General features: G+C 40.8%; 3 protein-coding genes across 12 annotated transcripts; all 3 read left to right on the top strand.

Annotated features, from left to right (window-relative positions):
* Nucleotides 1–419: 419 nt before the first annotated feature.
* Nucleotides 420–14140, top strand: susd1 (sushi domain containing 1). Of its 8 annotated transcripts, XM_035166991.2 has the most exons (23): nucleotides 420–718; nucleotides 836–976; nucleotides 1311–1466; nucleotides 1990–2142; nucleotides 2544–2723; nucleotides 4115–4267; nucleotides 4670–4849; nucleotides 6247–6399; nucleotides 6801–6980; nucleotides 7559–7738; nucleotides 7929–8108; nucleotides 8398–8577; nucleotides 9060–9239; nucleotides 9813–9992; nucleotides 10848–11027; nucleotides 11354–11518; nucleotides 11699–11793; nucleotides 11954–12140; nucleotides 12304–12397; nucleotides 12801–13056; nucleotides 13150–13189; nucleotides 13358–13451; nucleotides 14035–14140. In XM_035166991.2, the coding sequence occupies exons 1-23, from the start codon at nucleotides 685–687 to the stop codon at nucleotides 14051–14053; spliced, it is 3360 nt and encodes a 1119-aa protein (XP_035022882.2). In that variant the 5' UTR covers nucleotides 420–684; the 3' UTR covers nucleotides 14054–14140. The 8 variants fall into 8 exon arrangements, with proteins under 8 accessions (XP_035022882.2, XP_035022883.2, XP_035022886.1 ...); XM_035166992.2 differs by lacking the exon at nucleotides 4115–4267; XM_035166995.2 differs by lacking the exon at nucleotides 6247–6399.
* A 1707-nt stretch (nucleotides 14141–15847) lies between these two features.
* Nucleotides 15848–20492, top strand: zbtb26 (zinc finger and BTB domain containing 26). 3 transcript variants are annotated; one of them, XM_035165791.2, is made up of 2 exons: nucleotides 15848–15994; nucleotides 18417–20492. In XM_035165791.2, exon 2 carries the CDS (start codon nucleotides 18448–18450, stop codon nucleotides 19783–19785), a length of 1338 nt encoding a protein of 445 aa, XP_035021682.2. In that variant the 5' UTR covers nucleotides 15848–15994; nucleotides 18417–18447; the 3' UTR covers nucleotides 19786–20492. The 3 variants fall into 3 exon arrangements, with proteins under 3 accessions (XP_035021682.2, XP_035021683.2, XP_035021684.2); XM_035165792.2 differs by having other exon boundaries at nucleotides 15951–16050; XM_035165793.2 differs by lacking the exon at nucleotides 15848–15994 and adding an exon at nucleotides 16001–16403.
* A 139-nt stretch (nucleotides 20493–20631) lies between these two features.
* On the top strand, nucleotides 20632–27183 carry p2rx4b (purinergic receptor P2X, ligand-gated ion channel, 4b). The gene is made up of 12 exons (XM_035165794.2): nucleotides 20632–22153; nucleotides 22250–22397; nucleotides 22513–22584; nucleotides 25096–25168; nucleotides 25268–25364; nucleotides 25456–25536; nucleotides 25668–25809; nucleotides 25972–26108; nucleotides 26465–26558; nucleotides 26655–26720; nucleotides 26821–26925; nucleotides 27042–27183. The coding sequence occupies exons 1-12, from the start codon at nucleotides 22011–22013 to the stop codon at nucleotides 27072–27074; spliced, it is 1191 nt and encodes a 396-aa protein (XP_035021685.1). The 5' UTR covers nucleotides 20632–22010; the 3' UTR covers nucleotides 27075–27183.
* The last annotated feature ends 12 nt before the right edge of the window (nucleotides 27184–27195 follow it).

Genomic DNA, 27195 nt, shown 5'->3' with positions numbered 1-27195 from the left:
CTCCACTTCCCAGGACACACCAACTGACATATCCCCCAGTATCCACTGCAGACCCTGTGGTAGGATGAAGAAGGTCTTAAAGAAGCAGTTCTATGTGTATGAACTATAATAACAGAATGATTAATCCACCTTTAATATAATACATTGACAAAACATTGGGCAAAGGTTAAACTGCACCGTGATATTCATTAAATTTGGTAGTGTTATCAATATTAAGTTGTACTTAAGAGTAGCTGTTTCTACGTCATGTAAATATAGACCCTTACTATCTCTCATTCTGTTACACACAGTGATGGTGCGGTTAATGTGCTTTTAAATGATACATTCATACGTCACAAAATGACACAATTTTGTAAAAGGGCATTCGTTAGGCTAAATATAGCTGTTATCAGCCCAGCACCATGAGTGTGAAGTGTAACTGAATGTGTCATTGGATGACAGATGAAGCCACAAAAACCCGGCGGCTGCGAGAAGACCATTGAGAAAAGAATTGACCTCAGCTCACCCAGTAGAAGATTCCTCTCAATCCCATTTATCAAACATGCTCAGCATCATCATGGCCCACAAGACGGAAGTATAAAAAATGAAGAGGAATAATGAAGAGAGCGGGATGAGGAGGATGATTGTCTAGTGGAGTAAAGAGAACAACAGGTCGACTCGAGGACCAACAAGAGAAACAGAACAATGATTGTGTTTTTTCTGCTCTGTGTCGTTGCAGGTGAGAATACGGATGTTTTTCCCCTCCATCATCCCCATGTCATGGTTAAGCTTTACATGGAGAATGGTCTCTGGAGATACTAACGGATACTATTGGATGCTCTTTCTATCCTTTCAGGTATGCCAGCATCGGGCCAAATTCTGGACGTGTGCGCCTCCTGCCATTCTGAAGCCAGATGTGAAGACAAGCTAGACGGCTCTGGCAAAGTTTGTAACTGCAAGTATGGATTTGTAGGAAATGGAAGATCGTTCTGTCAAGGTAGGAAGAAAAGTCTCCTCTTTGCTAAATCTAATTTTGGCTGATCAGATAAAATAAAAAAGGATTATATTACAACCACAGAAAGTTATCATCTGATGACTGTCATTAGTTTAGAAATGTATAAATGAAGATGATATCGCTTGATGAGAAAGTGACGGTATCACAAAAGTTATGACATTTCATCACGGGGAGGGGGGCATGTTGGTGCTGATAGAGGTGTAGTGAGGATGAATGCCAAAGTCATTACGATACATCATCTTTTAACCATGAATGTTAGTACAAATGCCATGATAATTCATCTCATAATTGTTATTAATGTTCTTTTTTCTCACAGATAAAGATGAGTGCCAGATAGGAGCCATGAGGATCTGTGGGATGCACACAAAATGCCACAACACATATGGCAGCTACGACTGTACCTGCCTTTCTGGCTACAACCCTTCAAACAACATGGCCATCTTCATCCCAAATGATGGAACCCAATGCCAGGGTGAGTTTAGGTTTGACCTGTTTTTTTATTTACAGGGTTGTTAAAAGCCCAAAACTGTAGTGTGTGACCTCCAGAAGATAGCTGCTAACACAAATACATTCAGTCTCACACTATAGAGATAAGAATGTGCAATCTGCTTTTATGCTCCCTTAACAAATTATCATTACAATGTCTACAAACCATTCAAAATGATGCTGCTAGGAACTTGACACAATACAAAAAATGGTCACTTAATACACTTACACTGTTAAAATGTATTTTAAAATGTTGGTGCTCACTTATAGAGCCCTTCATGCGAGGCTCTGCAGCATATCATGTACATTCTGCACTACCACATGAGCTGAGCTGTTGGGTGTTCTACCCAGGAATTTCTCAATGTACCTCAAACACACTTTGGGACTCCAGGGGATTGTGCTCTCAGTCGATATTCCCTTAGCTTTGGAAGAGTCTCCCAAAAGCTTGGGGAATTTAAACGTGCTTTATCAATAAACTTCACGTTTTTTCATTCTCATTGGCTCTGCAGACATTGATGAGTGTAAGATAACAGGACTGTGTGGAGATGGAGGTCGGTGCAGGAACCTGGAGGGCAGTTTTGAATGCAGCTGTCAGGTGGGATACCAAGTCGACAATGGAACAGAACCTTTTCATCCTCACAGAGACAAGGCCTCCTGCAAAGGTAAAATGAGAACTACCTCATGAACAGTTGAGTGAAATTTGACAGCTGTTTATATGTCTGTCTGTTTGCCTCACTGTCACAACAGTGTAAGATAGGCAAAACTTTACTGTTGAGATCAAGATGAAGGACTGAGTTCAAAGATGGGCAGGGCTTAGCCCATGGTACTGAATACTCTGAAATAAAGTAGCAATGATTATTGTTCTCATGGCTTCATTGGTACACCAACATATTAACTGGTGTCACTGTTGCTATTATCCCATTACAAGATGGTCTCTTTCATGGTTTTTTTCTACCATAGCCACAGAACTTTTTGAACATTTCCTCCATTTATAGATTGTCTATCTGTAGATTGATGAATATCTGAACTCTAAAATGTAGTTCTATGTTCTTGTCCCACTCAGTGGTTGACTGTGGCCAGCCTGCCTCAGTGGAGGACACAGTGCTGCTGTCGGCCACAGGGACCACATATGGCAGCGTAGCCACGAGGGTCTGTGATGAAGGCTTCATCTGGGGGAGTGGACACAACACCTCTGTGTGTGGAGCTGATGGACTGTGGAGTGGACCAACTATGGTCTGTGAAGGTAACAAAATACTGGTTAAAAAAATCTACCTCTCTACAAAGTGTCCTCTTCAACATTTATGATTATTCAACAGAACACTGACTGAAATGACTTTCTCTAACCGTGAAAGCTCATTACATACATGATCTAGAGAGAAGTGCGTTTTAATTGTAAGGCTTTTGTGGGTTCCTCAGAAACGTCAGTTTAATGCCCATATGGTAAAATACACAACATGGCTTGATGGTAGGATTTCAAATCTATATCTTGATAAACTGTCTTTTACCTTCATTCAATCATTGTAATGATTAATATTTTTTGCCACACTAGTGACATCTTTCTATCGATGACAGTCTTTATACCACTTTGTTCCAAGCTCAAATATCTCAACAAGTGCTCGATGGACTGTCTTCAAATGTGACAAAGTAACCTTAATGATCCAACTGCTCTGGACTACTGTAGAAACACTGTGGTGCAACAGAGGACCCACACCCTATGTAGCTTTAAAGAGCACATTCTAAGATAAAAACAAAACAAAAAACAATCCTACTTTCAGGTAATTATGAACCAATGAAAACATGATTATGAATATTCTGTTCTTAGAGGTGGACTGTGGTTCCCCCCCCTGCTCGCCCTCACTCTCATATGCTGTGGAATAAGAGCTCCAGAGTGGGCTGTGAGGTGGTTTATCAGTGTAACTCTGGCTATCATAATGTTGGAAAGGGAAATGTCTCCATCTGTGGGATGCACACAAAATGCCACAACACATATGGCAGCTACGACTGTACCTGCCTTTCTGGCTACAACCCTTCAAACAACATGGCCATCTTCATCCCAAATGATGGAACCCAATGCCAGGGCGAGTTTAGGTTTGACCTGTTTTTTTTATTTACGGGGTTGCTAAACGCCCCAAACTGTAGTGTGTGACTCCAGAAGATAGCTGCTAACACAAATACATTCAGTCTCACACTATAGCGATAAAAATGCTGAATAAAAATGTTTTTAAAAAATGCGAAATCTGCAATTTGCTTTTATGCTCCCTTAACAAATTATCATTACAATGTCTACAAACCATTCAAAATTATGCTGCTAGGAACTTGACACAATACAACAAATGGTACCTTAATAAACTTACTGTTAAAATGTATTTTAAAATGTTGGTGCTCACTTATAGAGCCCTTCATGCGAGGCTCTGCAGCATATCATGTACATTCTGCACTACCACATGAGCTGAGCTGTTGGGTGTTCTACCCAGGAATTTCTCAATGTACCTCAAACACACTTTGGGACTCCAGGGGATTGTGCTCTGCAGTCGATATTCCCTTAGCTTTGGAAGAGTCTCCCAAAAAGCTTGGGGAATTTAAACGTGCTTTATCAATAAACTTTACGCATTTTCATTCTCATTGGCTCTGCAGACATTGATGAGTGTAAGATAACAGGACTGTGTGGAGATGGAGGTCGGTGCAGGAACCTGGAGGGCAGTTTTGAATGCAGCTGTCAGGTGGGATACCAAGTCGACAATGGAACAGAACCTTTTCATCCTCACAGAGACAAGGCCTCCTGCAAAGGTAAAATGAGAACTACCTCATGAACAGTTGAGTGAAATTTGACAGCTGTTTATATGTCTGTCTGTTTGCCTCACTGTCACAACAGTGTAAGATAGGCAAAACTTTACTGTTGAGATCAAGATGAAGGACTGAGTTCAAAGATGGGCGGGGCTTAGCCCATGGTACTGAATACTCTGAAATAAAGTAGCAATGATTATTGTTCTCATGGCTTCATTGGTACACCAACATATTAACTGGTGTCACCGTTGCTATTATCCCATTACAAGATGGTCTCTTTCATGGGTTTTTTTCTACCATAGCCACAGAACTTTTTGAACATTTCCTCCATTTATAGATTGTCTATCTGTAGATTGATGAATATCTGAACTCTAAAATGTAGTTCTATGTTCTTGTCCCACTCAGTGGTTGACTGTGGCCAGCCTGCCTCAGTGGAGGACACAGTGCTGCTGCCGGCCACAGGGACCACATATGGCAGCGTAGCCACGAGGGTCTGTGATGAAGGCTTCATCTGGGGGAGTGGACACAACACCTCTGTGTGTGGAGCTGATGGACTGTGGAGTGGACCAACTATGGTCTGTGAAGGTAACAAAATACTGGTTAAAAAAAATCTACCTCTCTACAAAGTGTCCTCTTCAACATTTATGATTATTCAACAGAACACTGACTGAAATGACTTTCTCTAACCGTGAAAACTCATTACATACATGATCTAGAGAGAAGTGCATTTTAATTGTAAGGCTTTTGTGGGTTCCTCAGAAACGTCAGTTTAATGCCCATATGGTAAAATACACAACATGGCTTGATGGTAGGATTTCAAATCTATATCTTGATAAACTGTCTCTTACCTTCATTCAATCATTGTAATGATTAATATTTTTAGCCACACTAGTGACATCTTTCTATCGATGACAGTCTTTATACCACTTTGTTCCAAGCTCAAATATCTCAACAAGTGCTCGATGGACTGTCTTCAAATGTGACAAAGTAACCTTAATGATCCAACTGCTCTGGACTACTGTAGAAACACTGTGGTGCAACAGAGGACCCACACCCTATGTAGCTTTAAAGAGCACATTCTAAGATAAAAATAAAAACAATCCTACTTTCAGGTAATTATGAACCAATGAAAACATGATTATGAATATTCTGTTCTTAGAGGTGGACTGTGGTTCCCCCCCCTGCTCGCCCTCACTCTCATATGCTGTGGAATAAGAGCTCCAGGGTGGGCTGTGAGGTGGTTTATCAGTGTAACTCTGGCTATCATAATGTTGGAAAGGGAAATGTCTCCATCTGTGGGATGCACACAAAATGCCACAACACATATGGCAGCTACGACTGTACCTGCCTTTCTGGCTACAACCCTTCAAACAACATGGCCATCTTCATCCCAAATGATGGAACCCAATGCCAGGGCGAGTTTAGGTTTGACCTGTTTTTTTATTTACAGGGTTGTTAAAAGCCCAAAACTGTTGTGTGTGACTCCAGAAGATAGCTGCTAACACAAATACATTCAGTCTCACACTATAGCGATAAAAATGCTGAATAAAAATGCTGAATAAAAATGTTTTTAAAAAATGTGAAATCTGCAATTTGCTTTTAAGCTCCCTAACAAATTATCATTACAATGTCTACAAACCATTCAAAATTATGCTGCTAGGAACTTGACACAATACAACAAATGGTACCTTAATAAACTTACTGTTAAAATTCATTTTAAAATGTTGGTGCTCACTTATAGAGCCCTTCATGCGAGGCTCTGCAGCATATCATGTACATTCTGCACTACCACATGAGCTGAGCTGTTGGGTGTTCTACCCAGGAATTTCTCAATGTACCTCAAACACGCTTTGGGACTCCAGGGGATTGTGCTCTGCAGTCGATATTCCCTTAGCTTTGGAAGAGTCTCCCAAAAAGCTTGGGGAATTTAAACGTGCTTTATCAATAAACTTTACGCATTTTCATTCTCATTGGCTCTGCAGACATTGATGAGTGCAGGATAACAGGACTGTGTGGAGATGGAGGTCGGTGCAGGAACCTGGAGGGCAGTTTTGAATGCAGCTGTCAGGTGGGATACCAAGTCGACAATGGAACAGAACCTTTTCATCCTCACAGAGACAAGGCCTCCTGCAAAGGTAAAATGAGAACTACCTCATGAACAGTTGAGTGAAATTTGACAGCTGTTTATATGTCTGTCTGTTTGCCTCACTGTCACAACAGTGTAAGATAGGCAAAACTTTACTGTTGAGATCAAGATGAAGGACTGAGTTCAAAGATGGGCAGGGCTTAGCCCATGGTACTGAATACTCTGAAATAAAGTAGCAATGATTATTGTTCTCATGGCTTCATTGGTACACCAACATATTAACTGGTGTCACTGTTGCTATTATCCCATTACAAGATGGTCTCTTTCATGGGTTTTTTCTACCATAGCCACAGAACTTTTTGAACATTTCCTCCATTTATAGATTGTCTATCTGTAGATTGATGAATATCTGAACTCTAAAATGTAGTTCTATGTTCTTGTCCCACTCAGTGGTTGACTGTGGCCAGCCTGCCTCAGTGGAGGACACAGTGCTGCTGCCGGCCACAGGGACCACATATGGCAGCGTAGCCACGAGGGTCTGTGATGAAGGCTTCATCTGGGGGAGTGGACACAACACCTCTGTGTGTGGAGCTGATGGACTGTGGAGTGGACCAACTATGGTCTGTGAAGGTAACAAAATACTGGTTAAAAAAATCTACCTCTCTACAAAGTGTCCTCTTCAACATTTATGATTATTCAACAGAACACTGACTGAAATGACTTTCTCTAACCGTGAAAGCTCATTACATACATGATCTAGAGAGAAGTGCATTTTAATTGTAAGGCTTTTGTGGGTTCCTCAGAAACGTCAGTTTAATGCCCATAAGGTAAAATACACAACATGGCTTGATGGTAGGATTTCAAATCTATATCTTGATAAACTGTCTTTTACCTTCAATCAATCATTGTAATGATTAATATTTTTTGCCACACTAGTGACATCTTTCTCTCGATGACAGTCTTTATACCACTTTGTTCCAAGCTCAAATATCTCAACAAGTGCTCGATGGACTGTCTTCAAATGTGACAAAGTAACCTTAATGATCCAACTGCTGTGGGCTACTGTAGAAACACTGTGGTGCAACAGAGGACCCACACCCTATGTAGCTTTAAATAGCACATTCTAAGATAAAAACAAAACAAAAAAATTCCTACTTTCAGGTAATTATGAACCAATGAAAACATGATTATGAATATTCTGTTCTTAGAGGTGGACTGTGGCTCCCCCCCTGCTCGCCCTCACTCTCATATGCTGTGGAATAAGAGCTCCAGAGTGGGCTGTGAGGTGGTTTATCAGTGTAACTCTGGCTATCATAATGTTGGAAAGGGAAATGTCTCCATTTGTACCACTGCTGGACAGTGGGAAGAGCCGCCGGTGCTCTGCCAAGGTAGAGTAACTGCTTTCCAGATCACTCCAGATGTTTTCTGATTTTAAAGATTGATCGTACAACCCTTCATACTGAAAACACATCTAACCCATACAGATAAACTGTATCTTTCTTCTTATATTTACATTGTTAGTGTCCGAGTCTAAATCCTGGTGTTCAACATGGTTTTGATGTTTGTGGTTCTTTGTAGAGACTTTGTGTGGAAGTCCTCCTGTAAGTGTATCCACTGAGCACATGTGGAACGGTAGCACAGCTCCAGGCAGCACTGTGCTCTATTTCTGTAAAACAGGTTTTCTTAACAGAGGAGGACATAATATATCAGTCTGTAATGAAAACGGTCAGTGGACACCCCCGACTCTGGTATGCCAAGGTAATTAACCCAAACCATAATAAACTTGTAAAATCATAATGTTGTATTTTATATTCAATATATCTTTTTTGTAAATAAATTTAGGAAAACATGACTTGTTTAAAAGTGGCCTGCACACCCACAGGTGTTTTAACTCATTATCTCTGATAAGTGCGTGCACAGTCCTGACAAGAGCCATCCTGTCAAATTGTTAATTTATTGTAATTAAATTAATTTGGGGTTTTGAATTTTATTTTTTATTTTGTCTAACCCTCTTAATGTGTGTATATTTGTGTACTTCCTGTCCCAGAAATATTATGTGGAGATCCTCCTATAGTGCCCCACACTGGGCAAGTGAGGAATGGCAGTTCCACCCCTGGAAGCACTGTGACTTACTACTGTAAAATAGGATTTTATCACAGTGAAGGAAATAATGTGTCATTGTGCGCAATTAACGGTTCCTGGACAAAACCAAACATCTCATGTAAAGGTAACTAACAACATCATAATATTATCAGTGCAATGTCAGTCTCCCTTCTGTTGTCCAGGGTGGAAAAATAACCATTTACTCCCAGTTAAATGATATCATTTCCATCCCTGTAGAAGTTCGATGTGGCCCACCCCCCTCCATCCCTCACTCAACCATACTGTGGGATAAAATTACCACTGTGGGCTCTCAAGTTGTGTATCAGTGTAAAGCTGGATATCGCAGTGTTGGAGATGAAAATATATCAGTTTGTACTGCCAGAGGAGAATGGGATGAGGCATCTCTGCTGTGTCACAGTGATGATGACATTAATCTACACAAATCATCAATCAACACATAAACGTTTAAAGCCATTTTAAACTTTACTTCGGGATATGTGGATTGTGTATAAGCTTGTGTCACATTGCCTTGACATAGGTTCTGACAACATTTGAATCCATCACACTCCTAGTGAACTACAATGACCTGTTGTGTTTTTGTCATAGAAATCGATTGTCAAGAGCCTGTTCATAAACCTCACTCTAAAATACTTTGGGATGGCACATCGCACATTGGCAGTGTGGTGTCTTACCAATGTGATGAAGGATATCACAGCAGGGGCCTGAAAAACAACTCATTATGTGGAGAGAGTGGACTTTGGGAGGACATAGATCTGTGGTGTGAAGGTGCAGTGTTTGTTGACAGATATAATGAAAAACTTTTACTTTGTCCATTTATATCTTAACATCAGAATATTTGGGCAAAATTTGCAAATGCATTTAAAACGTATATACGGTGTAGATGTATGCTGCTACAATACTAGTTAAATGCCTAGCTGAGGAATGAAAAGTATTCATATTCCATCACTGTATGCTATAAAGGCATATAATTTGAAATCTTAATGCCGTATAAATGATATCCTCTTTGCATTTTACACATATGTAACATGTACACATGTACAGCAGCTATTAGGATTTGAATGTGTGAATCCCATATGCTGTAATAGGTCAACAGTCTGGGCTGATTCATGTCTGTGTGCAGAAATAAGCATTATTGTTCTCATGGGTTCATTGGTACACCAACATATTAACTGGTGTCACCGTTGCTATTATCCCATTACAAGATGGTCTCTTTCATGGTTTTTTTTCTACCATAGCCACAGAACTTTTTGAACATTTCCTCCATTTATAGATTGTCTATCTGTAGATTGATGAATATCTGAACTCTAAAATGTAGTTCTATGTTCTTGTCCCACTCAGTGGTTGACTGTGGCCAGCCTGCCTCAGTGGAGGACACAGTGCTGCTGCCGGCCACAGGGACCACATATGGCAGCGTAGCCACGAGGGTCTGTGATGAAGGCTTCATCTGGGGGAGTGGACACAACACCTCTGTGTGTGGAGCTGATGGACTGTGGAGTGGACCAACTATGGTCTGTGAAGGTAACAAAATACTGGTTAAAAAAATCTACCTCTCTACAAAGTGTCCTCTTCAACATTTATGATTATTCAACAGAACACTGACTGAAATGACTTTCTCTAACCGTGAAAGCTCATTACATACATGATCTAGAGAGAAGTGCATTTTAATTGTAAGGCTTTTGTGGGTTCCTCAGAAACGTCAGTTTAATGCCCATAAGGTAAAATACACAACATGGCTTGATGGTAGGATTTCAAATCTATATCTTGATAAACTGTCTTTTACCTTCATTCAATCATTGTAATGATTAATATTTTTAGCCACACTAGTGACATCTTTCTATCGATGACAGTCTTTATACCACTTTGTTCCAAGCTCAAATATCTCAACAAGTGCTCGATGGACTGTCTTCAAATGTGACAAAGTAACCTTAATGATCCAACTGCTCTGGGCTACTGTAGAAACACTGTGGTGCAACAGAGTGCAGAGAAGAGGACCCACACCCTATGTAGCTTTAAAGAGCACATGTTTGTTGACAGATATAATGAAAAACTTTTACTTTGTCCATTTATATCTTAACATCAGAATATTTGGGCAAAATTTGCAAATGCATTTAAAACGTATATACGGTGTAGATGTATGCTGCTACAATACTAGTTTTTAAATGCCTAGCTGAGGAATGAAAAGTATTCATATTCCATCACTGTATGCTATAAAGGCGTATAATTTGAAGTCTTAATGCCGTATAAATGATATCCTTTTTGCATTTTACACATATGGAACATGTACACATGTACAGCAGCTATTTGGATTTGAATGTGTGAATCCCATATGCTGTAATAGGCCAACAGTCTGGGCTGATTCATGTCTGTGTGCAGAAATAAGCTGCGGCCTCCCACTAATCCACCCCCGTACTAACCTCCTGTGGGATCGTACCAGCAGACCGGGCAGCGTGGTGTTGTATGAGTGTATGGATGGATTTTACCCGGAGAGTGGAACAAATATTTCAGTATGTTCATTATCAGGAGACTGGGGGGAAATATCTATAAAGTGTCAAGGTACAGTGATTATCTCTATACATAAACATGCATCTATTCAACTGTGGCTGCTTCTGTTTCTATTGATAAATACTGAGTGTTGCACATTTGTTTTGAATCCCTGCTTGATATCTACATGCTCGGGGTTATGTTGAGTTTCAAAGTAAATTTTGTGGCTATTTACAAAGTAGCATGTGATTTAATTCCCTCAACAATGGCTTTTACCTCTTCCAGTAGGTGCCACTTGGAACCAATAGAAGAACAGACGTGCAGAAATACACTTTAAAAGCCTCTCAATTACAGCTTACGTTTCATTATCTACATTTATTGCCATTTTTTTCTTTTAGCTAAATGTGGCCCAGTTCCCTTCCTTGCCAACTCAGAGGTGGTGTGGCATAACAGAAGTGTAGTGATCCACCGCTGTGTGGATGGATATCACAGCTGGAGGGGCAGCAACGTCTCTGTGTGTGGCAGCTCCGGGACGTGGCAGACAGCTACTCTGAGATGTATAGGTGCGTAAAAAGAACAAAGCAAGTCAACATAACACCACCACCACCACCACCACACACCGGTCAGCTGCAATGACCAAAAGACGGATCAATCGTGTGATGTTGGGGATTTGATATTTTGTAATGACAAATAGGAGAATATTTAGTCAAACATCACTCTTTTCATTCATGTATCTCTTACAGAAATAAAGCCAGCTCTCAGTCATGTTCATATTCTCAATGAAAAATGTGTGCATTGGAAAGCAGAGAAATATGAAGAGGACTCAGAAGCCTACAAGGTAACAGGCGATGTCTTTACCTTTCACTGCATTCTAGTTGCTGTATTTGACCATTATTTCTTCCTGTCAGGCATTTTCAAGTCATTTCTTAACCATATTCTCTGGTTATATGCCATATTGATGGTGTGATGCTGACACAATATCCCATGTAACCATGCAGGTGACATACACAGGTACCAGAGACTACCAGAGGTCTTTTCGTGATGAAAGGAAGCAGATTGTGAGCTCCAAGGCCGAGCAGCTGAAAGTCTGTCTCCACCTGCTTCCAGCCACAAACTACAGCATCTCCATCACTGCACTGTCTGCCAGATTCACAGCCTCCATCACCACTAACACCAGTTTATCAGGTATCACAGCCCGACCGACTCTCATTTCTACTGTTCATACTACATCAATACAGAATCTGTAGATCTTAGCGTTACTCTTGAAATATTTAGGAAAGACTGAAGCACATTGAATTTATTTTGTTTCTTCCACATAATGCACATTTAATGTAATACGATTTCCCAGAGCCTCCAGTGCCGTTTGTTTACTACGGAGAATTTGAGACTCCTGTACCAACTTTGAGGCTAAACAGATCAGCCAACACACTGGACCCAATAAGGTAACAACCAAGGGGGAAAGGGGCAGGGGACCGCATCTGACTCATATTGTATGTGGAACTGAGTAACACACGGTCATCCAGCTTTGTACTTTAAATGACAAATGCAACCTTAGTTATAAAGTTGGATAATTCATGATTAAGATCTTATAATAAATGTAACTGATAACACATTCATAATTCCTTTGTGTTATTTTCAGGTGTGACAAATATTATATCATGTAATGTTCATTTGTTAATTTAACTTTATTCAGGAAATATAGATAGTAGCACAATTATATTATTTTATGTAAATGAGATAATAGTGTATCTATTAAGATAGATAAACTTATTTAGAAATAAAACTGTCTCATGTTCATCCTGGCCCTTATATATTTAACTTGCTTTCTTCTTCTTCATTTGGCAGTTTGTACCAAGTGTTTGTTCTTCCTGTAGAGGACATAATGGTGTTTGACTGCTCTTCTCCTGGAAGCCCTGACCCCTTAAGCGAAAACAAATTCTCTTCCAAGTACATTACTGCCCAGATCCTCATCAGACAGGTCGGGACACAGATGAACTTTACTGTTGGGGATGGACTCCACTATGGAGGCTTCTATAATGCACCCCTGGAGAAGGGCAGGACCTATTACATCATCTTACGAGCCGTCAGCCAGTGGAAAACAGTGGGTGGAGCTACTGAACAGCATAATAATGTATTTACTGGCTAAATGCAGCAGACTTTCCTTGTTAAATTCCCTGAATGTTTTCTCTCCCAGGCTTTAAAAAGTTCCTGTGTGCTGTGGGCTAAAGTGAGAGGTAATGTACAGGCCAGTTTACCCAAATGCTCCAGTGTCATTATTCCAGTTATTAGTTATTATTATTATTCAGAAGTTACGCCAGTAACAGAAAGTATTTAAAAAAATAAAACATACAGATAAATGGCTTCATCACAATCTCGTTAAATGAAGCATTTCCTTCTTACAGGTACATCCTATGTCCTGATGGTTTCTTCACTCGCTGCAGCTGCTGCAGTAGGACTGGTTGCTTTCGCCATTTTGGGTGGATACAGTTGCATGTGGTATGGACGATAAAAACTAGATATCAGTTTACACTTCAAACAAAGTTCATTAATTCCCTCATACTATCAAATACCAATATTAAACTCATAGTGTACATATAGTCTATGTCATAAATTAAGCATTCCAATTCTAATTTTGACAAAGTACACGTTTACATTCCTTCTATGAAGTCCTATCAAAGTCACTATATTATATGAGTTTGAGCAGACTGCAACTTCACTGGTTAGTGGAAGCATACAACAATGAGGTGGGAATTGTAGTTTACATTAAATGTTATTTTTATGACTGCCCGCAGTAGGTATAGATCTCATTATAGGTATTGGCTATTAACAAAAGAATCAAGTACAGTGTATAGGCTACAGCAAAAGTATTTGGTCAGTGAACGTGAATGTTATAGCAGATCAGGTTACTTGTGATCATTTTAGCAAGTCATTATTTGGATGAAGCCTGTGACTTATGAAATTTGGCAAATCCCCTAAAACTCCTGTATACAGACACAGTAGATGTACAGTAACAGTTCATGTCAAAATACCACACGTCACCTAAACGTGGTTAAATAGCCTTTTTGTTTCTGTTTTTTAGGCTGTTCAAGAAGAAATGACACCCCTCACCGCTGATGATCTGCGAAATACATGTCTTGATTTTCTGCCTGTCATTTTTTACATTTTATAAAGATAAATAAACTTTGCCTCTGCCTTTTTATTGAATAACTGGATGATGATATGTGCACCTACAGCAGCAATTTTGCCAGTCTCCAATCATTTTAATTGTATAATCCATGTTAACAATTCGCAATTTGCCTCACAGGGCTTAACTGTCTGTACAAGGTGCAACATCCTCCGTCCAACAAGCAACAACAAGCCTTTTTCCAGAGTCCTCATGAAGGGTCACATGAGGGATCCCTCTCCCAGGGCGGCCAGAAGGGCAAGAGATGTTGCATGTATAGATCACATCAACAAATCTGACGACGTTACACTTGTTATCAGAACCAAAAACTGTATATAAAGAAAGATAATATGATAGATTATATGAAGTGTATGATCAGAACCAGTGGTGTATAAAGTACTTGAAAGCCTTACTTGAGTAAAAGTACAGATATCTTACCTGAAAGTGACTCCGGTAAAAGTAAAAGTCACCTGTAAGAAAATGACTTGAGTAAAAGTCTTAAAGTAGCTCATATTAAATGTACTTAAGTATCAAAAGTATCTGGTGTTGAAATGTACTTAAGTATCAAAAGTAAAAGTACAAGTACCAAACTTAAAAATGCAATGTGCTTTTTATAGTAGGCCTATACAGACACAAAACAACCCAAAATTGTTCTCTTCAGGCTTTATTTCTACTGACTGAAAAATTATAACAAAAATATACATATAATGTATAATTTTACAAATTTGGAACCCCAGATGCTGAGGTTCAAATAGTAATGGACTAGTGCATCTGAACCTCTAGGGACAACAAAGAACCAACACAACAGAATAAACAAGTGCCTCTTGTGTCTGCCTAAGAACACTAATAGACCACAGTATAACCACTAAAAAATTCTGTAAATATCACTAAACATGGACCTTTCACTTTCTAATCAGTAGCAGGAATGATACACAATGCCCCTTATGATAACTCAGCAAAAGGAAACAAGTTCTAGGCACACAAAATAGTTTTGCTGCAGGCCAAATTTCAGACCGAATAATAAAGACTGAACTGAACCGAGCTCCTGCATCAGTAGCTGGGTAATTCTAAAGGGAATAAATGGGTGGGGAATGTGCTCGCGTTGATTAAGTCCCTGCCCTTTGTACACACATCGCTACTACCGATTGGATGGTTTAGTGAGGTCCTCGGATCGGCCCCGCCGGAGTCGGTAACGGCCCTGGCGGAGCGCCGAGAAGACGATCAAACTTGACTATCTAGAGGAAGTAAAACTCTTAACAAAGTTTCTGAAGGTGAACCTGCGGAGGGATCATTACCGGTACAGCCTGCTCGGCCCCGGTCGACCAAGGCAACCCGACCAACCTCCGGACGCTTAGGGTCTCGCGCCCCCCCGAAGGCAAACACGCCGCCGGGCCTGCTCATCTCCCGAGGCAGGGGGCACGCGAGTGAGCGAGAGAGAGGTCCGCCGTGCGTAAAGGCGCGCGCTGCGCCAACCTCCGCTGCTCAAGTAACGAGCCAGTTTTGAGAATATAAAAAGTAGAAAGTACAGAAATTTGTGTTCAAATGTATCGAGTAAAAGTAAAAAGTCGTCAGGAAAATAAATACTCAAGTAAAGTACAGATATGTGAAAAATCGACTTAAGTACAGTAACGAAGTATTTGTACTTCGTTACTTCCCACCACTGATCAGAACCCACATACATCACATTGATAACACGACCCCTGTTGTCATGAAATCACATGTTCAGACTGACATTATCAAAGATGAGAGGGGACGTGACTATAAACAGTGTGTATTGATCTGAGGCAGGTCAGTGGGATCAGCGCTGTATTTGAACTGGGCCTTTAAATGTGTTTCACATCCGGAGCAGCTGCTTCTTCTCCTCAGACAGACACAGGTCAGTGTCTACGACAACAAACCTCCTCTAACACGCTTGTTTACACTGGGTATCAGGTACACTGCACTTATTACTGTGCCGACTGAAGTAAATACACACGGTAGCTAGTTAGTTAGCTGCTGTGTTCAATGTTACCAGCTAGACTGAGGCGTCCGCTAAAGCTAAAGAGGAGGAGCAGGCCACAGTATGGAGGCGATTAGTGATGAAGTGTTGACATGGGACTACAGCTGAGGTTCAACAGAGACAGTCACTTTATAGCGGAGTGTGTTGAGTGTTGCTGTCACACACAGAGTGAGACTCAGGCCCACGCAGTTCCCTCTGAAGAGACACGGTGCTTATTGACGTTAGCATTGCTGCTAAGCTAATGTTGACACAGTTAGCTCAGACAGCGAAAACTGAGTGTGTGTCTGTGAGTATAATGAGACAGTTTTCCATTCATGTCCTGTTTATCTGCAAACTGAAGGGACACTTTGGGTAGAACAGCTTTGTAGCCATCGGCCGTAATTCGGTTGTGAGCATAGTCCAACATTACTTTAGCTTTTTAGCTCGTATGCTAGTCGATAATGACACCGCTAGCTAACAGATATAAAGCTTTACGTCTGTGTTAGCAGCGTGATTTGATTAAATACAAATGATGCTTGACAACATGTATTAGGTTATATGAAAAATGCACTAAAGAGTGGACCGAGTTTCAGAAAATAGTTTTCAATTGGCAGGTTTTTCAAAAGAGTCTGGTTCGTTACGACCTCATGTGATACATGAGTAGTTCAGTTTAGATGAAGGGTCACGACTGTGATGGTTATGGACCAAGGCTCTTTCTTCTTCTGCCTTCATGTAGAATATGATGAGCTCTAACGCCTATGAAACAGTTTAGTGTGAGGAGAGACTTCAGTTGTGTGTTCGTATCCAAAGTGTGTTAAATGTTTATAAGCAGACAAGACTGTCAGCAAACTATCTGAAGCCTCTTTCAGACATGAACTCTTTTGTCTTTCACATATGAACAAAGCAGCAGGAGATTAGCCAGCACGTTCACAACAAGAGGAGAATCTCTGGGGCGTATAGTGAGAGGTGGCACCGCAGGCAGAGGCAGGATGTTACATTAACTCTGCTGTGGAGGTCACATGTTTTTGTGACCTCCACAGCAAATCAACACTGGTGGGGCCCTTCCTTAATGTCTTCTATTTGTATGGCCCCTCTATTTCATCCTGAGGTATTTGTATTCTTTTACTTTTCTCATTATTTTTACGTCGCATGTTACAAACGTCTTCAACACAACAAGGCCTTATTCAATCCTCCAGAGGATCTTCATCTGTTTTTCCACTTGGCCTCACTTGGACAATATCCAGAGTCTTTACTAAAGGGCTGGCAGGGGAAACTCTAAAGAAAGTTCAAAACCTCTCACTTGGACATTTGCATCATTATCTACAGCCCCTCCTGATAATGTCAGGAGATGAGCCGGAGTTCAGCAGATGTCTAACAGCAGCATATAATATAAAGAGAGTTCATACAGCAGTGGACACCAACCTTTTCAAGCCCAAGATCACATTTGAATTCCAAACATAAACTGAGATCTACCACCCCGATATCTTCCCAAAAAAACACGTAGGATCTTTTCAAATTACAATATTCACATTAATATCAATTCATATTTACAGTATCTGTTCAATGCACAATATTAATCTTCTCAGTTCAACAAACGTTCTGTAGAGGAGCTGCTACTGCAGCACAATGTGTTTGCATAGGCTTTGCATAAATATGACTATTTCCTTGTATAAAGGTAGTCCTGTGTATTCAAATAAATACCAGTACTATACAGTATGAAGTCGGGCATCTTCTGCTCCTTCAAATATTTCACAATTAAAAAAATAAATACAAATTATTATGCAATGCATAAAGGAAGTGTTACAACCATCTATTTTTGTGACATAAATTCAACATATAAAAATTAAAGCTCAGGTGAAACATCAATTTCTCTATTTACTCTGATTCAACAACTATGTTTATCTGTCTTTGTCACAAACATATGTATTTCCAACACTTCCCTAAGTGAAAAGCACTCGAGCGTTTTGCTTCGTGAATCCATTCATTTGTTCTAATGTGGCTTTGATTGTTATCGCAAGACCGGAAGATGCACGTCTTCATACCGTAGTGTCCTGGTGTTTAGTGTAGTTTAATACATAATCCGACTTGTATTGAAGGAAATGCAGTAAATTTACCAGCAGTTCTGCCGCCAGTAGCTGACAAGCTGCCATTGTGAACAACAGACCACTGCCACACAGCTGGCAAAACCACAGCCAGTGTGTCCACACTGGCTGTGATCGACAGCGAAGAGATCGACAGCAAAGACTGTTGAGATCGACCAGTCGATCGCGATAGAAGGGTTGGCGACCACTCTCACACAGTCTCTGTTTGTTCTTAACAGGTGTGCTGCTGCTCCAGGCTTCCAGTTCACGATGGCCCAGAACCAGGTGATCCTGCAGTTCCGATTTGCCACATTTGGGGACTCGATGCTGCAGAAGATGAACCTTCTACGACACCAGCGACGCTTCTGTGACGTCACCGTGCGCATCAACCAGCTGGAGGTCCCTGGTCATAAGGTGGTGTTTGCTGCCGGCTCTTCTTTCTTGAGAGACCAGTTCATCCTTCAGCAGGACTCCAGGGAGGTCCAGATCTCCATGATCCAGGAGGCGGAGGTGGGACAGCAGCTGTTGCTATCCTGCTACACAGGCCAGCTGGAGTTTCCAGAGCTGGAGCTGGTGCATTACCTGACGGTGGCCAGCTTCCTTCAAATGGGTCACATTGTGGAGCAGTGCACTCAGGCCCTCAGCAAGTTCATCAAACCTCAGTCAGCGCGCCACCTGGAGGTGGATGTTAATATGAGGAGCGAGAAGAACGATGAAAGTTTATCTTCTCAGGCCCAGAGAGAGCTGGGGCGCTCTCAGGTGCGGATTGTGCGTCAGCAGAAGGAGGTGGTAGAGCAGGTTGAGGATGAAAACAATGGTGATGACGAGGACGAGGACGATGTTGATGACGACGGTGACGATGGTGATGATGATGATGATGATGTGATTATAGAGCCCAAGTCTCCTCTCCAGATATTAAGCAGACACCCAAGGCAGGCTATGATGGAGAATGACATCACTATAGTAAAGGTAGAGTCTGTGTCTGACGTAGCAGAGAACGCCATCACTGGTCACTTCCCCACCAGCCCGCCTGCTGCCCTCAAGTCACCTGAGCCCCAGCATTCGCTCATTAACTCCACAGTGGACAGTCGCAGCAGTGAGATGGCGGTTCCACCTGGAATCGCCGAATACGCGCTCACCCCCCCTCCTCAGTCCCCTCCTGCAGAGAAACACAGCGCACACCAGAGGAACTACGACAAGCCTCTGCAGTGGTACCACCAGTGCCCAAAGTGCTCCCGGGTCTTCCGCCAGCTGGAGAACTACGCCAACCACCTCAAGATGCACAAGCTCTTCATGTGCCTCCTGTGCGGAAAGACTTTCACACAAAAAGGCAACCTGCATCGACACATGCGTGTCCATGCCGGCATCAAGCCCTTCCAGTGTAAAATCTGCGGCAAGACCTTCACCCAAAAGTGTTCTTTGTTGGATCACCTTAACCTGCACAGTGGGGACAAGCCCCACCGCTGCAACTACTGCGACATGGTTTTTGCTCACAAGCCTGTTCTTCGCAAGCACCTCAAACAGATCCATGGGAAGAACAGCTTCGATAACGCAAACGAAGGCAGCCTACATGACGGGGGGATTGACTTTGAATTTGGCCAAATATGAAATCTGTGGATTGGTTTTTTTTGAAGATTTGTTGGATGCCATCAGTCTGATGCAGATTTTCCTTCAGATGGGACATTACTTAAATGAGTCATCGTAAATTTAACAGATCCAAAACAGACACCGTTTAGTCGAAGCTGGAGCATTAAGCTAAGGACTGCATTACAAGTTTCCTGAAGTGTCAGCCCCTGAAGGGATGACTTCACTTGGAGAACATTGACATGAAATATGGAACTTTTCCTAGTCTACATTTAACTGTAGCTTCATTTACTGTGGACACTTTTTTTGTAGAATACATTGTAGATGCCTTCATATCATACTTGAATATTCAGCACTGAAACACAAAACATAATGACTGTGCATCATTAGTTTTATTGATGAATTAACATGTCTTTGTCTTAATGAAAGAAAAACATTGCAGACAATTATCCATTTGTATATTTGTGTATACATTCTTCTGTAGGCTTTCTGTATCGATATGACAACAGAGACTTCATACGTATAGAAAACTTGAGGGTGGGTTTAGATATATTTTACTGAAGGCAAGCTACACCAGTGACAATTGAGATGCCAAAGTGTCTATGTGAACGGAAATTTCTTTTATAAAGACTTAATATCTGAGGTACTATTGGACCAAAGTGACATTGTATCTGTCCCGTGTTCATAAAAGTCAGTGTGTGTGATGACATTAAAAACAGAATCTGAACCAATGTTGGTTTCATTTTCTTTATGCTATCACATAATTCCATCCAATATATAATCAGATTTCAATATTCAAAAAATATAGTACATGCAAAATATTTACGCAGTATTGATTTGTAAAATAGTTGTAAATATATTTTTCACATGTTTGATTACTTAAGGATGAGCAGGTCTATAGTTACATTGCAGCTAATGCTTAATTAGGACCAATAATGACTGCAGTCAGCCCTGCCTTCTGATTGTTAAATGGTTTAATATGCTGCCTGTGTAAGAACATTTATTGGGAACTATGGAGCTTTGAGTGCACACTAGCCTTTGATCATGGTTATATTCCTACCCACAGTTCTTGATATTCTTACTGTGTTTTAAGTACTTTGTCATAATTTTTTTATTTTGTATTTAAAACGAAATCTTTCAGTAAAACTTTTAAAACGAAGAACCTGGACTATATTTTGTTGAAGCAAGCGTCAGCTACTGTATATGCTTGGACTCCATTGCTCAAGTGGGCATTTTAAAAAAATAGAGCCACACTAACACTGATATTAAATTGTGCAGAAAAGTAATCTTAAAAACAGAATTGTGGTGGTAAGACTGACAGAATAAATATTTTAAACAAGAATATTTTAGTGTTCTCACTGTTTTAGTGTTGCAAATTTTATTTACATTGCAGAATAAGCACAAATGTTTCAGCTAATGCCTTCTCTCATGTGCAGCCTTGGTTTTACAAGTGTTGAGTCCAAGTTTGCAGTGCGAGTATCTGACAGTGACATGTAAATGTGTGGCGAGTTGTTGAAACAAAGGTTTCATTGTGTTTGCTGTATGTCGCAATGTTAAAGAAAGTGGAAAAGAATTCCTGGATCTGCTCCCGATCTGAATCGCACCAAAATGTAATGTTTTTTTTCCCTGACCTGTACTCCAGCCTTCCACAAAGTTTAATGGGAATCCGTTCTGTTGTCACATATCACAGAGTCTTAAACCACCAGAGACACCAAACAACCACAAAGTGACACAAACTACAAAAAGAGGAAAATTAAATAAAATCACAAAGCCACATCAAATAGACACAATACTCCACAAAGAGACAAGAGAGACCATAAAGACACAAAACCACCACACAGACTGTGGAGATCCTTTAGGTGGAGGTTGGAGGCCATTTTTTTTTACGATTAAACGTGATACACTGTGACACACAAAACAGCGTTAGAAGGACAAAGAAAATGTGGGAGGTAGAAATGTACTATTGTAATACTTCAGTATCCTCTACACTTGTAACACACATGTACAAATTACTGCTGGAAAATGAATATGAAATGAAAACAATAGCCATGAAATTCACTATCTCCATTGAATGTGTTGTATTCTGATCAGCTCTATACAAACGCATTATATTACAGTCAAAGCTCCTGTCCAAAGTCCACCATGTTTAAAATCTAATCTAAAGATAGTGAATTTGATTTGAATACAATGATTTGAATAAAGGCACCTCTGTACACTTATCGTTATTACCCAGTCCATAGTGTGCAGCAATGAGCAGGACTGCGGACTGGTGCCAGGACTCTCTGCATTACGTGTTTGATTATGAAACACCTAAAACTCTGGTTATTCCACACTTCGGGGTGGGATGTGTGTTCAGGCTCACCCAGCTCCTGGTGGTGCTGTATGTGGTGGGGTAAGTAATGACAAAAATCAATGGGGGAACATTGCTCTGGGTTGGATTTGGGTCAATGATAAATTGTTAAAATGTGACTGTGCTGTAAACCTGCAGGTATGTGTGTGTAGTGCAGAAAGCCTACCAGGAGACAGACTCTGTCATCAGTAGTGTCACCACCAAAGTGAAAGGTTTTGCCTTCACCAACACGTCTGACATGGATCCTCTTTTCTGGGATGTGGCTGACTATGTAATCCCTCCTCAGGTATTTGAAAACACATTCTATCCTATATGTTATCATCTGTGCTATAGTATATATGACAGAAACTGGTGTACACGGTGTGTTTCACTGCTGTATGTGCTGCTCTTCTGTTTAACAGGGTGACCACTCCTTCTTCGTGTTGACGAATATGGTCATGACCTCAAAACAAATGCAAACACGTTGTCCTGAGGTGAGGCATGGATGTCACCTGGTATATCCCATAATACTCAGACAATTTAGGGATGATGTTGATTCAGAATATGGCATTGGAGTTAAGTTTTGCGGTATCTGTCAGGATTGCAGCTAATTAATATTGTCATTACTGGCTCTTCTGTGAAACTGGAATTGCTTTGTTCATCAAAAGGTTTCTAGATATAAAGCTTTACTTCTGTGTTAGCAGCGTGATTTGATTAAATACAAATGATGCTTGACAACATGTATTAGGTTATATGAAAAAGGCACTAAAGAGTGGACCGAGTTTCAGAAAATAGTTTTCAATTGGCAGGTTTTTCAAAAGAGTCTGGTTCGTTACGACCTCATGTGATACATGAGTAGTTCAGTTTAGATGAAGGGTCATGACTGTGATGGTTATGGACCAAGGCTCTTTCTTCTTCTGCCTTCATGTAGAATATGATGAGCTCTAACGCCTATGAAACAGTTTAGTGTGAGGAGAGACTTCAGTTGTGTGTTTGTATCCAAAGTGTGTTAAATGTTTATAAGCAGACAAGACTGTCAGCAAACTATCTGAAGCCTCTTTCAGACATGAACTCTTTTGTCTTTCACATATGAACAAAGCAGCAGGAGATTAGCCAGCACGTTCACAACAAGAGGACAATCTCTGGGGCGTATAGTGAGAGGTGGCACCGCAGGCAGAGGCAGGATGTTACATTAACTCTGCTGTGGAGGTCACATGTTTTTGTGACCTCCACAGCAAATCAACACTGGTGGGGCCCTTCCTTAATGTCTTCTATTTGTATGGCCCCTCTATTTCATCCTGAGGTATTTGTATTCTTTTACTTTTCTCATTATTTTTACGTCGTATGTTACAAACGTCTTCAACACAGCAAGGCCTTATTCAATCCTCCAGAGGATCTTCATCTGTTTTTCCACTTGGCCTCACTTGGACAATATCCAGAGTCTTTACTAAAGGGCTGGCAGGGGAAACTCTAAAGAAAGTTCAAAACCTCTCACTTGGACATTTGCATCATTATCTACAGCCCCTCCTGATAATGTCAGGAGATGAGCCAGAGTTCAGCGGATGTCTAACAGCAGCATATAATATAAAGAGAGTTCATACAGCAGTGGACACCAACCTTTTCAAGCCCAAGATCACATTCGAATTCCAAACATAAACTGAGATCTACCACCCCGATATCTTCCAAAAAAAACACGTAGGATCTTTTCAAATTACAATATTCACATTAATATCAATTCATCTTCTCAGTTCAACAAACGTTCTGTAGAGGAGCTGCTACTGCAGCACAATGTGTTTGCATAGGCTTTGCATAAATATGACTTTCCTTGTATAAAGGTAGTCCTGTGTATTCAAATAAATACCAGTACTGTACAGTATGAAGTCGGGCATCTTTACATTTCCGGTTTTCTCCAACGGGCAGAACAAAACCCAAAGACATGCAAATGAGGAGGATGTAATCTTCACATATGGAAAGCTATAACCAGAACATGTTTGATTAGCCACGCTGGCAGCAGAGCTCTGGGGTTGGCATTATCAGTCCAGTCCTAAAATCAACAACCTGTCAGGAACCATTGGATGGATTGTTGTTAAAGTTTACACAGACTTTCATTGTCCCCTGGGGATGAATCTTAATGACTTTTGTGATCCTCTGACTTTTCTTCCTGAGCCATTGTGATGTTTACCTTTGTGGATTTGAGAGAAATGTCCCAACTATGATGGATTGTCATAACATGTGCTACAGTGGCACTCAGAAAGAATTTTGGTTTTCCCCTGACTTTCCTTGCAGCACCATGATTGGGTCAAGTTTTATCCAATGCTTTGGTGCAGGCCCACTGACTCCTGTTAGAGTTTAACAGAAAAAAGCCTGTGTTCACAGAATAGAAATACACCTTTGCTATTCCAGCTAAGACAAGTCTAAATGTCAACGTGGACAGGTCAGCAGCGTATTGCAGGACCAACATATAAAGACAAATAACCAGTCACACCCACATATATGGACAATTCAAAGTCTCCCTATCAACTCCAAACTGCATGTCTTTGGATTGTGGGAGGAAGCCGTGGAACCCAGAGAAAACCCACACAGACCCAGGAACAACATGCAAACTCCACACAGAAAGGCAGTGACCAAACCGGGAATCGAACCAAGAACCTTCTTGCAACGTGCTCAAGAGAGGTTGCTTTCGGTGCAGAAGCCTTTATATCAAACGTACTGTCCGTTTATCAATTATCGCATTTGCTGTGGATTCTTTTCAAATTGACGAACCAATTAACACTTTTATCACTTCAGCACTATGATCTTTGTAAGTTATTGTCTCTATGTGCTGGCATGGTCCAAGTCTGTGATCCAGATACATTTTCTCCAGCATACATAAAAACTAACTGGCTCAGGCCAATATCTTTCCTGACACTGGGAATTTTAACACATATGAACACGTCCCAGCCTCATACCAGCAGAGATATATTAATGTTGTATGCTGATTAAGGTACCGGCCATTTCTTCTTCAGCTTCCAGGTCCATCAACGACCTGCGTGGATGATTGTGACTGTACCGTGGGACTCAGTGATCCTCGGGGGAGCGGTAGGCCTCTGACAAATCAGCTTTAAATGCTTAAATGAATCAGGTAAATGTATGTTATATCATACACTAAGCAGCAGCAGGCATTTCTTCTGCTCTCAGGTATACAAACAGGACTATGTGTCAACTATTCCTCAACTGTCCAGACGTGTGAAGTGCTCTCATGGTGTCCTCTTGAAATAGACACTAAACTGCCTGAGTAAAAAAATATTTAATTTTATATTATTTATAATCAAGCACAGTATAACGTAGCTATGGTTTGCATGACTTGTTGATTCCCTGTCTCACAGGCGTGCCCTGCTGGCTGCAGCAGAGAACTTCACCGTGTTGATCAAAAACAGCATAACATACCCCAAGTTCAAATTTCACAGGTCAGTCTAGTGTATCTGGAGGTGAGAGAATGACATGGCGGAGAAATGCAGGCTCTTATGAGTGCAGTGTATGGAAACATAATGGTATACCATTATATCAAATGTACTGCACCTCTTCCTTCCTCCATCAGAAGAAACATTCTGCCACACATCAACTCCTCGTACCTGAAGAGGTGTGAGTTCAGTCATTCAACAGACCCTGACTGCCCCATATTCCGCCTCAAACACATTGTGTCAGAGGCTGGAGAGGATTTTCAAGACGTGGCTCTGAAGGTTCTAATATAATGACCATTTTTCAAATTTTTCATTATTGCGTAATTCACCCCTCCACACATACTCATCTCCTATTTCCCTTGACTTTCAGCTCTTCCAGGAATAATTACGGCATCTGTTTGTCTACACGTAAACACAGCAACTTGTTGTATATTTTCACAGGGTGGTGTCATTGGTATTATTATTGACTGGAGCTGTGACCTGGACTTTTGGGCAGGGAAGTGTTACCCCAAGTACAGCTTCCACAGACTAGATGACAAACACCCTGTCAGAAATGTGGCCCCTGGATACAACTTCAGGTGATGCTCATTTTTACACAGCCTTATTACGTCTGCCAAGGAGGTTGTGTTTTTGTCCCCATCCCTTTGTTTGTTGCAGGATTATTCACAAACTACAAAACTAATTTGCATAAAACTCGGTGGAAGGATGGAACATGGGTCAGGGAAGAACCGGTCTAATTTCTCGGCAAAGATCTGGACAAAAAGGGGGGGATCCGTCTACATTTTACAGTTTTCCCAAAGAATAATTCATGGATGTTGTTGAAAATACAGTCATATTAACACTTACATACAGACTTATATTTATGAAATCTGTTTATCTCTGAGTGTAATGTTGGTGCTGCTTGATTTAATTACCCTAACCCTTTTTTTTTTAGGTTTGCCAAATATTACAAAACCCCAGATGGAGAGGACACCAGGACCTTAATTAAAGCATATGGGATCCGGTTTGACGTCATTGTATTTGGAACAGTGAGGACTGAATATATCTTGTATTGCAATGTCCATATTCCTAACTTGTGTTGTTTAGCATTGAGAATACTCTGGGGTGATTTCTTTGTCTTGCAGGCTGGAAAATTTGGAATTGTTCCGACTATAGTGAACTTGGGTGCGGCCTTGTCCTTCCTCAGTTTGGTGAGTAAAGATGTTCAGTGATGCAACATGGGGGGGCACACTCTCTCTGGAAAATGTGATGATACACAGAAATGCATGCGTTTTAATGATTTGACTTCAGGTTCCCATGGTTTGTGACTGGTTCATGTTGACATGCACGAAGAAAAGAGATCTTTACAGTCGACATAAAATCACACATCTGAGTGATGATGCTGAGGCTGAATCAGTGAGTAACTAATTCTTCAGTTTCACATGAATACATTCTTCACTGCTGGATGCAGTTATCATTCAGCCAATGACTACTCCTGAGTTCATCTGTTTATCTCTATGTTTATAACACAGATGTCAATGGGCACCACCTACGGAACTCAGTAACTTCAACATGGGGACGTTGTTCTGCAGCATAATCCAAACCTGCCTTAAATCACAACTGTCTTCATCATCATATGAGTTCTTAAATAAAACTGGGAGAGATGTGACTAAGTATCCTGTAATG

Source organism: Hippoglossus stenolepis, chromosome 9, assembly GCF_022539355.2.
Source record: "Hippoglossus stenolepis isolate QCI-W04-F060 chromosome 9, HSTE1.2, whole genome shotgun sequence".
Taxonomy (NCBI): domain Eukaryota; kingdom Metazoa; phylum Chordata; class Actinopteri; order Pleuronectiformes; family Pleuronectidae; genus Hippoglossus; species Hippoglossus stenolepis.
Note: the sequence above shows the minus strand (reverse complement) of the source record. Positions and strands in the feature narration are given on the sequence as shown.

Excerpts from the sequence above, each read along its gene's own strand:
- susd1 (XM_035166991.2), top strand. The coding sequence starts at position 685 with ATGATTGTGTTTTTTCTGCTCTGTGTCGTTGCAG. Across the intron at positions 12,398-12,800 it reads AACACACTGGACCCAATAAG|TTTGTACCAAGTGTTTGTTC; the intron begins GTAACAACCAAG and ends TTCATTTGGCAG. Across the intron at positions 13,057-13,149 it reads CCGTCAGCCAGTGGAAAACA|GCTTTAAAAAGTTCCTGTGT; the intron begins GTGGGTGGAGCT and ends TTTCTCTCCCAG.
- zbtb26 (XM_035165791.2), top strand. The coding sequence starts at position 18,448 with ATGGCCCAGAACCAGGTGATCCTGCAGTTCCGATTTGCCACATTTGGG.
- p2rx4b (XM_035165794.2), top strand. The coding sequence starts at position 22,011 with ATGAGCAGGACTGCGGACTGGTGCCAGGACTCTCTGCATTACGTGTTT. Across the intron at positions 25,365-25,455 it reads ATAGACACTAAACTGCCTGA|GCGTGCCCTGCTGGCTGCAG; the intron begins GTAAAAAAATAT and ends CCTGTCTCACAG. Across the intron at positions 26,109-26,464 it reads GCCCCTGGATACAACTTCAG|GTTTGCCAAATATTACAAAA; the intron begins GTGATGCTCATT and ends TTTTTTTTTTAG.